Source organism: Trachurus japonicus, chromosome 2 (genome assembly GCF_045865225.1).
Source record: "Trachurus japonicus isolate A0001 chromosome 2, Traja_1.0".
In the NCBI taxonomy this organism is placed as follows: Eukaryota; Metazoa; Chordata; class Actinopteri; order Carangiformes; family Carangidae; genus Trachurus; species Trachurus japonicus.
This window is the reverse complement of record NC_140908.1, coordinates 4,600,581-4,614,543: the sequence shown is the minus strand read 5'-3', so window position 1 is coordinate 4,614,543 and position 13,963 is coordinate 4,600,581. Positions and strand designations below refer to the sequence as shown.

Here is a 13,963-nt window from a genome sequence, read left to right as displayed (position 1 = left end):
AAAAAGCACTGTTGTGTTAGTTCTGTGTGTGTGTGTGGTTGTGTTGCTTTGGGCAAACACGATTCCATTACATTATATCATCCAGTGCTGGCCTCACAGTCGATGAAGCCTCTTCAGCCATCCGCTCCGTCTCTCCAAAATATTGGAAGGTAAAACCTCTTAAAGCAGCCCGACTCTGTCTCACTCTTTGTGTGTTGTGGAGGGGGGGGATCGATACTGCTAGGCTCTGCTTCTCAACTGTACAGCTTTGTCTCGGTGGGATGCACAAACACAGCATTTCCTTCGATGAATTAAAAGCCGTCTCTGAAATCTGAGGGGCATTCGAGTCGAGTCCACAAAGACACAAATCCTGATCTGGAAAAAAACTTTTTTCCCCTGTCGCTGTAAACCTGCTCTCCTGGTGTGGATCTGTGAAGCGCTATCGATGAATTCGCTAGGTGAGCGCGTCACATTCGGTGACATTCGGCGACATATAACGTACACACGGAACTTGTGAAAATCAGTCATCGGTGTTCAGATGCACGCACAGCAGACAGATGGCCTGGTAACTCGTACACAAATGTGCACTGAGAACAGTTGCTGCAGAAAAAGTAAAAGGCCTGACATAAAATCCTGATCCAAGTTTTAAAAGTGCATGATGTGGTTGATACACATGCACACACACACATATATGTACACAGCGAGTGCACACATGAATCCCTATTTGTGTGTGAGACAAAAACAACGAGGCAGAGCGAGCCATAGATTACACAGCTGTATAATTGAAGGCCAAGCCTGGCAGTTCAAAATGCCCTCTATAACCAAACTATAACAAGGTCCACAGTAATTCCACCCAGAGGCAACAACAACTGGACATAATCTAGTTTTTCATGAGCTCCCTATCACTTCTGAATACAAGCTCCGGGGTTTTGAGGAGAGAAAGCTGCTTTGTTGATACCTCCACTGTGTGAAATTGGCTTTATGCAATGAGAAGGTGTCAAAGGGGGAAAAGGGAGTCATCACTAACAACACATAACCTCATTTAGGAAATACTTCTGTCAACCTTTAGGTGAAAACACACTGACAGTTGGTAATAAATTGGACAAAGTCGCACTTTTACAGTAGAAACTGGTATTTTAGCAACAAAATCTGCTGCAAGATGTTCCTTTAACATCTGTTTTTGCTTGTTGCCTGTTGCAAAACAGAGTTAAGTCTAGAAAGAAACTTTTCAAATGCCTTAAATGTCTTTTTTTTTCTTGTTGCCTGTTGAAAATCTTCCCCGCAAAACAGTGTTAAGCTCAGAGAGAAAGTTTTCAAAGCCAGTATATAGTATAAAATAATTGGTATTGATCAGCAATGCCATCAAATCACTGCAGATACATCAGGGCCGTTCTGTGCTATAGACCAGTCAGATGTATTTTATTGTCTCTTCATGAGGATAAATACTGCATCTGGTAATATACAAGAAGTGACCGCTGTGGAGTGAGTTTAAAAATCTGCATTCATAGCATGAGTATGGATTTTACTCGGGCTGCTTGCATCATAAAGTGGCTGGATGTAAACTATTTACATGATTGATGTGTTTGTCTGGCATTAGGCGAGTCAATGCTGCACTTTGGAGAGACGTGACATTAAAGCAGCGCTGAGGAGCGATGAAAAGCTGCAGCCGAAACCTTTATGAAATATTTAATTCACACTGTCTGGAAGTGCTTAGTTGGCAGAATATTAAGAAGGCGGCCTGTTAATCACAATACACAGACAATTAACTGTTTCATTTTGGGCTCTGGCTCCAAACGCAGCACGAGTTCCTTTTCACACTCTGATTTGATTAGTTACTTCTGAGGTGATTGTGCAAACTACGAAAATGAGAGAAACTGAGCGACCACGTCTGCTTCTATAGAGATTATTTCCACCAACACTCGGTCCTGACAAAAACACAAACAACTGGCAGATTCAGTACAAGTCCATTTAAATGTTTCAGAGTCTCCAGCATGTAATCAGTGCCAACTATGATGCTATGCTCCGAAAAACAACTTTTACAGCAAGTTGGAGGCAATAAAGTAAAATATTTGTTTCTGTGTTGAAGGATGCAACCAACTCTTTACTATCAATGACTCCAAGTAGACACATGATTCCACTTTTTATATGAGAACGCTGATTGACAGTTGTAAATGCAGGAGGAAAGTAAAAAAATGTCATAGGACAATCTTTGAAATTTATGCTTTAGGAAATCCAATTTATAAGACAAGAGACTGACACTGGAAAGAAAAAAGAAGCACCTTTTGGCCCAGAGTAATAAAAAGAACCATCTTAATTTTATATATATATATCGCAGGAAATGTCATTACGACCTTTCAGATGGATCACGGAGACAATTTCTCACACACCCGTCTGACTGACAAGTGAGTGACAAACACAGTGCATCTGCACATCCAGTAACCAGCAGCTCTCTTTCCTTCCCCCTCGCTGAATTACACACCACAATGAAAGTTTGTCGCACTGCAATGACAACAATAATCACCCCCGTCTCACAAACTGTTTGATGCATCTATTTTTCACTTCCTTAGCTGCTCAGGCATTGTAAAATATCACCTGGTTGCACATCAATCACCTGACTGGATTGTCAACATGCTGCTTTTTTTCACGGCCGCTGCTATTTCCCCATAGTAATGGCCAAGTCTGACGGTGAGGGGGGAATCAGTCGGCGGAGGAATTGAGTTGTCAATCACATCAGGAAATCACAACTGTAAAATGTGTTAATGCTCTGTTGCACCGGTTGATTCGTGACTGTATGTGACAGCTTTCTGCGCGCTGGATGAAAAAAACAACAGCTACAGAGCGAGGTAAACACTTGCAAATATGAAACTCAGTGGTTTAAAACAACAGACAACATGAACTCCTGCCGTGGAAGAAACGGATTCAAGTTTGAAAAAACTCAACTCAAGTTTCACACACGATAAGATTTGATCACGACTTTTTTGAATACATTTGGCAAAAAAAAGTGGCAACACACGAGCTTACCTATCATGTGGTCTTGACAAGCCGTGTCTGGGATGCGTGCCTCCTCATTCTCAGCCCTCAGATTGATCCTCTGAGTCATTAAAAGGGTCTGAAATAACAACAAAGCATGTTTGTGTGATATGCACTTCAAAAAGCAGCTATAATAATCCATTATACTTAATAAAAAGCATAATATATGATACGAGTAAGTGTCTTTTAGGCTTCAAATAGGCCATTGTTTGTGTAAAATGTTATAATTTGCACTTAATAGAGGGAGTTTTTTAAAGCCTCCAGATGAATAAGTACTGTAAGACTCTGACATTGTGAGATCTGTTTTAAGTTTTGTTCAAAAAGAAGGTAATGTGAGGTAATTGTAATCATTTCGTGTCTTTCTTTAATTGGGTTATTTAAAGAAATGATTTTAAGGGTGGTGCAAGAGGGGCTTGTAGGTCATAAAGAGTGGCTCTTTTGTTGCATTTCTGTGGGGAGGGAAGGCTTGGAGGATGGTATTAAATAGCTGCTTTCAGCGCCTGTGATAAGCAGCTCCTCTGTGTTATCGAAATCCCACATCATCTGGAGTCTCTTTTTGTCATTCTCTTCCTCCATCCAGCCCCCTCTTCCCCTTGCTTCCCGTTTTTCTTTATCATACTTATTTTAAGGCTCTCTCTCTCACACGCACACTCCCTCCATCATTTTCTGGTTCTTTTTCTTTTTCACTGACAGATAATAAAAAATAAAACCCGAAAGGTCGTAATTTTACCAAGTGCAGAGATATGATTTAAAGAATCAAGCTGCTGAGAGAGGCCTAATTATCGCTTGTATTACATGCATGGCCTGATGGCCGTCTCAATGAGAGATACAGTTTATAAAACCCTCAGCCTGTGGAAACAACAACAGCGGCGGCGGCCTGGGCTGATAATGAAAAAGTGGGCGATGAATTGCAGGCTGAGTCAGAACACAATGTGAATCAATAGGCAGCCTTGAGGGGGATATGATGCTGAAGAGGCGGCCGTGTTGTGGATGTGTTTGTGAACACGTCCATATACAGTTCAAATGCTGGAACTTGTGGGAATTTGCACGTATGTGTCGACAGCTCGTCCAATCACAGTCGGAGACGAGCAGACATCACTGAGAAAATAAGTAAATAAAGTGAGTGGTGGAGTGTTTGCAAACTTACAGCGGTATCTGGACAGATCTCCATATCTCCCTTCATTTCACCGTGTTTCTTGGGCGTGGAGATCCCAGGCGGCGACGCAGCCACGGAGCCGCCCTTCAGAGCCGACCTGCCGGAGAAACCGGGAAATAAGATGTGATCTGTTTTTATGTCCGGCCGCGCCGTTCCTCCTTTATCAACTTGGCAGGTAGAAGGTGAACCTGCTGATAAACGGCACTGACCTGCTCTTTAACCTCAGAAAGAACATGCAAACACACGTATACATGTGCAGAAAGACTAACCGTCGCATTTCTAACAACCTCTCGAGTCGCTGTTTGCAGGAACGTCTGGATAAACATCTGTGAGTTGTGATTTGAAGTGGCAAATCAATGGAGTGGGAGTCACGAAATGTGTCTGAGAGCTGCTTTAGCTGGAGTGTGTTGACTATGTGTTTGTGTGTGTGTGTGTGTTGATGCCGGACCAAGAACATCTCCTGCTCACTGGAGTGGAGTCATAACTCAAACAGACAGCTGCTGTTTGTGCCGTTTATTTATCACTTTCTCTCAACACACAGGTTTTTAACGCGGCGACGGCTCATGTTTAATTTACTAGAACAACCAATTAGTTTTAATGTGTCGATGCGTTAAATAGCAAGACAACTCTGGCAGGGCGTAGTGACGGGAAGCAATCAGCATCGCATCCGATCAATTAAGAATAATTCATTCTTGACGGTCTTGATGACAAAGACGGTGTTTAACCCACCTGCCGAGGAGCTCCTTCACAAACTGGTCCTTGCCGATGAACGCCGTGCTGCACTGGATCTGAGTGGCGATCTGACCCATCTGGTTGTTGCAGTGGTCCATGATGGAGCTCAGCTTGTTGTTCACCTCGGACAGGTTCGCCGCCTCCTGGACGTCCTTCTGCTGGCTCTCGCTCTTCCTCTTGTCCTTCTTCTTGTCCGTCTTCGTCTGCTTGCCGCCGAGCACCGATCCGATCTTCAGCTCTTTCTTCTCCTCTTTTTTCTCTTTGGGGGAGTCTGCTTTTTTGCCGCTCAGCGCCGGGAGTTTGCTCTTCCGGAGGCCGAACCAGTTGGCCAGAGAGGGCCCGGTCTTCTGTTTGGCCTCGCTGGCGGCGACCTTCTCCTGTTCTTGACACTTCTGCAAATTCTGCTCTATTCCCATCATGACTTTCTCCTCGATGGTGCAGACTGTGGAGCTGCTTTTTTTCTCGTCTGTATCTGCAGGTTTGTTTGGCGAGTCCGTCTGAGCTTTGACTTCCCTGCTGAAGTCTGGCTCAGTAGCGCCGGTTGCTACGCCTCCTGTCTCCCGCGCTGGGTTCTCCGGGCCGTAGACGCAGGAGGCCGGAGGCTGAAACTGCGGATGAGAGGCGACTTTCGCCGGTTTACGAATGTTTTTCAAACCAGTCCGGTTGCTGATGGGCAAGCTCCGCGCCTCCTTTTGAGACGGTGACGTGATTGCCTCTCCTTTAGAGCCTGATTTAGCAGTTCTCTCAGGAAGGACGTTATGGCTGTTTGACCCTGTCATGCCTCCATATTGGCTGAGTCTGGAAGAATGGACCGGGCTCTCTGCTACTGCAACACTGGGAACCTCCAGGGAGCTCTGTCTGGACAGAGAGTTCCCCCTTTCACCTGAGTTGGTGATGATCTGCGTTCGGATCTTCCCGGGTCCGTCCAGAGCGTTGATGTTGGGCTTGTCCATGTAGTTGGTGCTGAAACTCTGGCTGCGAGCTTTGGCTCCGTTCATCCCCAAGGCCGGCTTTAGATGAGGTTTGGTAGAAACAGATATGGATCTGGAGAAAAGTTGACTACTTCTTTTCCCCTTATCGCTAAGGACCCCCTCCTCTGGTAACACAGCGGCGTGAGCCTCCTCCTCCAGTAACCGACACTGGACGTCGCTCTCTCCCTCTGTCATGGACATCTTGGGTGGTGGGTCGATGCTGTACTCCGGCTGCAGGCCGTCACACTGGGTTGAAGCATTCGAAGTGACTGTCTCTTTGGAGACCGAGTTGATATGATCTTTCTCCTGCTTGCCCGGTATGGAGGGGCTGTTCTTGTGGCTGGGGGGAGATTTCAAAAACGCCTTGAACCCCATCGGGATGCGAGTCTTTGAGGCTTTTTCCGCCGCGTTCGGGGACATCATGACCGAGCCGGGCGGGCTGACCACAGCTTTCCCGCTCTGCGGCTCCGTCTTACCTTGAGGGGAGTCCTGAAGCGCTACAGGTAAACTAACAGACGTCTTCTGCACCGACTGGTGGACATTTTCATGGGTGGATCCTCTTTTATTTGCAAAGGAGTTCTGGAGCGAGGACCCTCTGAGGGCGCTGTAGGGAGGGGGGACATTCTTTGAGCTTTTAGGTGCATTTTCAGGTTCGGGAGCACACCCTGAGTTTGCAGGAGGGAGGTAGTCTTTCGTGGTCATTCGCTTGGAAGTGCCTTTAGTAGATGTCTGAGTCGCGGCGGGGGACTTTTGAAGGTGCTGACTGGTTTTGTCGACCAGTTTCTGAGGTGCAAGTGCAGTCCCGTAGCCTGCATCCAGGTCTAAACAGTCTTTATCCTTGATGGGTAGTGTCGTTTGCATATTTGGTACAAGTGAGGTGTGGTAACTCGGGGGAGGGCCCCTCACAGTGGTCGGCGTGGATGGTTGAGCCACCCCTGTTTTATGTGCTTGAGGCGACCCTTCGTAGTTTGGTCTGATCAGTAAGGAGGTGGTGCGGCCGGGGGGAGGGGGGGGAGACGGGGACCTGAGTTTATTTTTGCTGGTTTCACAGTGTTTGTCTCTGGTGGGCTGCTCGCCGTTGTCAGGGTACTCCAGCTGCCTCCTCGGGAGGTGTGGGGAGCCGGAGGAGGAGGAGGCTTTGCTCCAGTCGGCCCTGCCGGGAAGCTTGGAGTTCACCGCCCTCGGGCTCTGGGAGCAGCTTCCCGCCTTAATGAACCTGGACATTTTAACCGTGGGAGAGGAGGGGGATTTCTCCTGGCTGGAGGGTCCTGAGTTTCCACCGTTGCTTTGCTCGGTGGTGGAGCCCTTTGACAATCTGAGCGGGGACGCGGAAGGTTTGTTGCGACCAGGAATCTTTGAACCGCCGGACTTGGGAGCGGTGGAATCATTCAAAGGAGGGATTGAGTGACCTTTGTTAGCTCGGCTGCTGGGAGGTTTAATCAGCTTCCTCTGTGGAGTCAGCTGCATCGACAGCCTCTCTGCGCTTCCCTCCCTGCTGTTGCTCGTCTTGCTCGTCCTCATCTGATATTCCGACGGCTTCTCCGGGGATTCCAGCACCGTGTAGTTTCTCGTGTTTGCCGACTTTTGCCTCGTCGGCCTCTCTTGGGGCACCAGCTCCGTGTAGTCGGGAACTGCTTTGCCGGTTGGAATGTCACTCCGAGACCCGGCGCCCGCTGCGAGTTTCTGAGCACAGAGTTCAATCGGCTCTCCTTCCGCGTCAAATATTGCCAAAATGCTTTCCTCGGACTGAGTGCATTTGGTGGCTTTGGGCTCCTTAATGAGGCTGAAGGGCCGGGGCCTCCCGTCCGCCGACTGGGTGCGCCCCTGGTCTCTTCGCAGCCACTGCGGCGCTGGCAGCTTGGCCGAATCCCTCGACGGCCTCTTGGAGTCCCTCTCCGCTCGCTGCTCCGGTGGCTGGATGAAGGACATTCGCTGGACGTGGCTGGACTCGGACTTGAGCTCCTCCGGGTCGTCCACGTCGGAGAGGTGGTTGATTGGTTGCTTTATTGGTTTAGAAAAAGCGGACGTGCGCCCTCCCTCGGGGAGAAAACTGTTGATAAAACTCATGAGTTTCTCTGGACGCTCTTTTGAGTCGTAGCTAGGCGGCGGTTTCATCGCCACAAGACCTGAGCTACCGTCACCTCCTCCTCCTCCACCTCCTCCTCCTCCACTGTCCTGTGTCCCCTCCCAGCTACATAAACTTTCTGAGATGCTGTGTGAGCGCCTCTTACAGTAGAACCAGCCGTCCTTGGTGGGGATGTTATCTCCACGACTGGAATGTGCCAATTCGTCGTCAGCATCATCGGAGTCGTAGGAGAACTTCTTGCCCCCAGCGACCGAACCTCTCTGCGCGGGGCCGGGCTTGGAAACCCCTTTGGCCCCGCTCTTGACGCCCAGGGAGTAGATGCCCTCGTTGGAGTTCATGCAGTCTGACTTGGAGACCTTGGAGGAGCAAGAGGAGCTCCTGTGTCTCCTCCTCTGGAGCTTCCTCAGTCCCTCCAGGATGTGGCTCTCCTTGCGCCTGGTGGGCAGCTGCTCCTCCAGCGGTGCGCAGATGTTACTCGGGGCCGACGAACCCAGACTCAGCCTCTTCTCCCAGGTCAGCGACGACTGCAGGGCGGAGAGGAACAGCGCATCAATCTCACATTTGAGTTACTACGTGCTGGATTGGAGTTTTACAGAGTGGTGAGTGGTGTTTTTGTTGTTGTTTTTTTTACCATTTTTCCACAGGAACGTCCGTCGTTCCAGGTGTACGAGCCGCTGGAGAACTCGCTGCAAGCGCTGGACAGGGACAGCTCGCTGCTGCTGCAGCTGCTGCGTGGGTAAACAGGCGCAGCCACCGTCAGACTCAGCTGGCTCAGACACTTGGCCACAGGTAGACCCGCCTTCCCATTCAACTGGACCTCCTGTTGGACACAGACAGAGATAGGAGAGGTCACAATACAGGGGGATGATGGATAAATGAGATGCCACTCCAAGAATGTGATGATTTTTTAACTTGTGCTTTTTTTTTCATTAATCATTAAGAGAATTTGATGTTAGGAAGTGTTGCAGATCTAATTGCTATCTCGCTGTTGATTTTTTGATGCAAGATATTTGAGAAGGACATGACACTAAGTTTCTTAAACAGCTAAAGCAATGTAGTCTGCAAACTTAAAAAAAAAAATCAATCACATTTCCATGTGCAGACACCGCAAAGCAGCAGATGTTTATCCAATTTGCATCTCGCTGCAGAGGATTTCACTGTGCAAATAAATTATCCCAAAGTTGTGCGAGGCGACATCATGAGAAACGTGAGATATTCGTGCGGTGTAAGTGTCACTTGTGTGCGTCACTTAGCCGGACCCATTTACTGAGATGTGGTGCTTTTGCACATTTAGATAACAAGACGATTTATAATTCACACCGTGGCCATTATTATTTCATTTCCTCCCTCTTCTTCCACTTTCGCAGCGCACATTAGAGTTTATCAGGTGGCATTCTCTGGGGGGGTAAAAGGGTAAAAGAATGGAGCAAACTCATTTTCAGCACTTAATGCATAATACATAAGATGAGTAATGTACCACAGTGTCCTATGGAGTCATTTTTACTGACGATGAGTCCCAATCGATGCTTTTCTGGTAATATGACAAGGATTTATTCCTCTTAGTGCCGAGTGATACTGCCAGCTCTTCCTGCTGAGGGCAGAGGAGGGGTCACGGCTTCAGATTGTTAGGTCTGTATTTTAATATCTTGTAATGATTTCTTGAGGGGGGTGGGTTATGCTACCTGGACGAATTACATGGCTGGAAAAAAAAACACATTGTCTTCTCCCAAAGAAGATACAGTACATTGCCCCCCGTGTGTTTCCCATTAAGCTTACATTAGACGGAGAGTCCATGTTCCTGGAAAGTAAGAAGGCCTTGCTCCTCTCAGGCTCCAGGAGCAAATCTGCCGCAGACAGATCCATGATCCGAGAGTGGAGCTTCTGAAAAGAGAGAAAAGGACACGCCGTGGTGAGTTTTGACTTGAGGGATTTCAGGAAATTAAAATGAAGCGTGGTGAATGATCTGAGACTCAACAACAGAGTGGTGGTGAGATTTTTATCAGTACTTTACACGGTTCACGGGGTCATGGTACATTTTTTTTTTGTTGTGGCGTCTCAGCAATACACAGTTTTCTTTTTCAATTTTAAAGCCTTTTAGCACTCACAGTAAATCTCCTGAATTTGAAGTCTCTAATGTTAAAATGCTTTTGAAATATAAAAATCTAATAAAAAGTAACAATTATTCAAATTTGCAGCCAAGCCTCAGCACAGTATGTTGCAGCAGAGAGATATTTTGCCCGTTAGGTTCCCTTCACTGGCGCCACACAGAGCCCAGATTCACTGCTCAAAGTCATTAATGTCACTGACCAGAAAAAAACTAATGTGAATATGAAATAATTGCATCAGGGAGTAAGGGATTCCTTTGATTTTCTTTTCTTTTTTTTTTTTAATTCATACGCTTGTCTGCAGACTCCGCTGGCATTCGACTCATTTGTACTTAAGAGGGGAGGATACAAAACCAAATACATTTCCATGTTCTAATCTCAGAGCTTAATTACACTGGATTCCCTGTGTGTGCTCAAATTAACCTAAACTGGAAAATATGCTGGAACAAAACACTTGGTTTTTAGACGGTATTTCCTGCCAAGCCACTTGCAGAATTTAAATCTACGTATGAATAATATACTGTATATTGATACAGATAGATACAGACCAAATTTCTGTTTCTTGATATGTTTCAGGTTTTCTTTACTGTTAAAATGAAATGCACTTTTCATGCTGCATCCTGCAATGGAAAAATCTCTATCAAGAAAATTGCATGTTATAAAAGTGAGTCACTATCAGCAAATGGAAAACCAACTGCTCTAATTTTTTCATCAATGTCATAAACATTTCCAAATAACAACAGGTAGATTCCTCAATTTTACTGCCTTCCATAAAACTCCTGCTGACAGTTTGTATTGACTTTTTGTGCCGTGACAGACGTGCTCTGTACATTTTGTTGGGGGAAAAAAAGAGAGAGAGAAAGGACTGAAAACAGCTCCTAATGATACCAGAATTTAACAGCTTCTTTTGTCTCCAAAGAACAAACAAACCTGCGTCACTTTGCCTGTGGCCAAAACATAACCATCCTACGTTTTTTCTCTCCAACTTTCAGCCAAACATCCAAGGTAGGCTTCTTTTTGTGCAAGAGTGAGCTTTCAAAAGGTGCCTTAGAAAAAGATCAATGCTTTTCACCACTGAGATAAAGAAAATAGTTCTTTACTATTTTTAGAATTTAAAAAAATACCTCAATCTCCAATACGCCCCACACCCGGCGCTTTATACCCCCACTTGATTTGCTTCAAAGGCAGTTGAAGAATAGAGGATTTCTCAGTTTTCCCTTTTCCACAATTTGGACTTACAGCACTTTAAAGTCTCATAAATGACTCCAACAAAAAATTACGTATTGTAAAAGCATTCCTTCAAAATGAATGATGATTCTAAGGTGGATCTGTGTGATTTTAGTTACAGTAGTCTGGACTCAAAGCGCCAGATGGCTTCTCAACCCGGTTTTGAAGTCATGAAATTGAAATTTGTGCAGCTTTGATTCCCCCGCATCCCTGCACCTCCCCGCTGTCCACACGGGATGGGAGTGGCTGAGGTGTCACAGGAGGCTCTGATCTTATCGTAGGGTGCAGGATTTCACCTCCTCAGCATCCTCATCAACGATTCAGTCAATAGTGTCAGAGGGTCACCGGGGAGGGGAGAGGAGGGGGGGATAGTTGAAGGAAACGGTGGATGACAAGGGCGGAGTGTGCACTTCTTGAACTTTTTTCGGCGTCAAGGCCAAGATCAAAGTCAAAAATGTTAATTACAAAGTTCCCATTAATGCAGGGCCGACGGTAATGTATCATGCGAACGCTTGGCCTTTTATTAACTGTTAGATAATGTCTGGGATGATGACATTAATCTTGGAGAAGCTTCATGTGTTGTGTTGGAGAAAAAAAAGCAAGAGGAGAGGCTCTCTGCTTTTGTTCTTTGTTGTTTTTGGTTTGACGCCGGTCGTATTTCAACATGATGAATATCGTCCCCAGAATAGCAGCAAAAAAAAAAAAAGAGGGTATTGGTACTCACTGTCAAAAACATGTAGGGGCTCAAACACGCCCACAAATACACACAGCATATGGTCGAGCAGTCACAGGTTGGTCATCCATACATACATGATGCCCACCTGCATGTGTCTCATCACTACAGCTTTTCCTATAAAGCTCCGGCGGCAACACACAGCTCGCTAAACCATCCAGGATATGAGACAAAGGCTCGGCTGTGATATCAAAAGTAATACGACAAGAGTAAGGTGAGATATATGGAGCTGTATTCAAAAGCAGCCATTCAGTATCTGAAAAGCTCCACTCTGTAGTAGCTGTCATTGAAATGGATTCTTCAAAAGTGGTGTAATTTGTTTGAATTTAAGCTTTTCCCCCTGCAGAAACACTTGGCTGAAGGCTATTGAGGCTGTGGCTGTTTGACTATGCAATATAATGAGGTCATGGCATTCATGCTGTGTCCTTTGGGCCTTCAGGTATCATGGGAAACACCGAGCATCTGTCCCCCCATAATGGGCAACTCAATTGCCACTTGGCTGTCATACTTGATAAGCAGCATGAGTGGATGGGAGTGATTTTCCTTTGGTTTGAGAGGAGAACTGTCATTTTTATTTTCTATAGGTGATGGAAACGAAATGGAAAATAGAAAATGAAAGCGTGGCATTTGGCCGAAACCAAACCGGAGCAGCTGAAGGCGGTGCAGGTGCTCGGGTGGCGCAGTTACCATCAAGCGCGCTGCGGTTCTTTATCAGAGGAACTCAAGATGCCCACAGGGGAACGAGAGAACGTTTAATTACTGATAAGCAAAAGGTCCAGAGCTCGATGGGAAATAATAGACTCATAGTGGTGATTAATACTCTCTGAGCTTCAGGCTCAAGAAGCAAAAAAAAAAAAAACAACAAAATGAAACTCAGTCTGGTCATTTTTATATATTTTCAATCAGCTTAAAAGAAATACATATGCAATCAATATGTAGCTGCAGCTAGTTTAGCTTAGCATCAAGACCTGGATGGATAGATGCATCCAGTTCCTGTGATGTGGGTACAGTAAATGTGTTTTTTCTCGCAGCTCTCCCACACAAGACTGGAGCGGCGTGATCACATGATGATTAATTCTCACACTGAATCACCAGCTGATGGAGAAAATGCCACTACCAAATAACGGGCGGGCAGGCAAATCATTTTCTGGTGGGAAAAACCGACATGCACGCACACATCTCCAGAGCTCCAGTCCACACCACACTCAGTACCTTTACATCTGCCACATTAAGAGATTTATTTCCTTTTGACAAGCCTCACACATACACATCAGCAGCTGACATATAATCCAGCGCTGGTTTCTTTTCAGCTGAATCACCATTGATGGGGAAAAAAAACACCTTAAGTCTCAGCTGAATGCCAATAAGATACAGCTCTATCATATGTCTTCGTGCCTTATAGTTCACATCTCTGACTAGATAGCACCCCGCCCTCGGTGGAATCATCAATATCCCTCTTCAAGCTTTTATCTCGCAATTTCATTTGACGATGTTCCAGTTTGTCCAATAATGACATTGGAAGTAGCTGAAACTGACAGAGAGCTCTACAACACACCCAGAGCTGTCTTATAGTTCTCTTTCCTGTTTTTTTTCTAATTCCATTGACTCCGTTTCTGCCACTTCTTATTTGGCTCTTAGTTTTTCACCTCGACCTCCTTACCGGCACTCAGCGCCGACGCTCTCTCATCTTTCTCCATTTTCAGCGTGCCGTCCTTCCCCGCTTATCTACCCTTGCTTGCCTCCTCTCTTTTCATCCCCATTTCCACTATTTCTGTCTTCTCATCTCCTCTGGGTGGACTGATGGCTCATTTTCCTTCTTTTTTAGTGGCGGCTTGCTATTTTCATATTGTCAGTGAGGGGCCCTGTGGCGATTTCCACAATTATGCGAAATCCTACTTTCCATGCTGACTCTTTTGTTCTGCAATGCTCTATCACAGTCTTTGG

At 46.1% G+C, this 13,963-nt stretch overlaps 1 protein-coding gene across 7 annotated transcripts in view; it reads right to left on the bottom strand.

Annotated features, from left to right (window-relative positions):
* Positions 1-13,963, bottom strand: part of LOC146990645 (nck-associated protein 5-like) — a 120,639-nt gene that overhangs the window by 11,571 nt on the left and 95,105 nt on the right. For all 7 annotated transcript variants that reach the window (XM_085796551.1, XM_085796561.1, XM_085796604.1 and 4 more), the window contains 5 exons: positions 9,731-9,835; positions 8,586-8,774; positions 4,895-8,478; positions 4,157-4,262; positions 3,001-3,088 (listed from right to left, as the gene is read on the bottom strand). In XM_085796551.1, the coding sequence (XP_085652677.1) occupies positions 3,001-3,088; positions 4,157-4,262; positions 4,895-8,478; positions 8,586-8,774; positions 9,731-9,835 (4,072 nt within the window). The remainder of the gene's footprint in view (positions 1-3,000; positions 3,089-4,156; positions 4,263-4,894; positions 8,479-8,585; positions 8,775-9,730; positions 9,836-13,963) is intronic.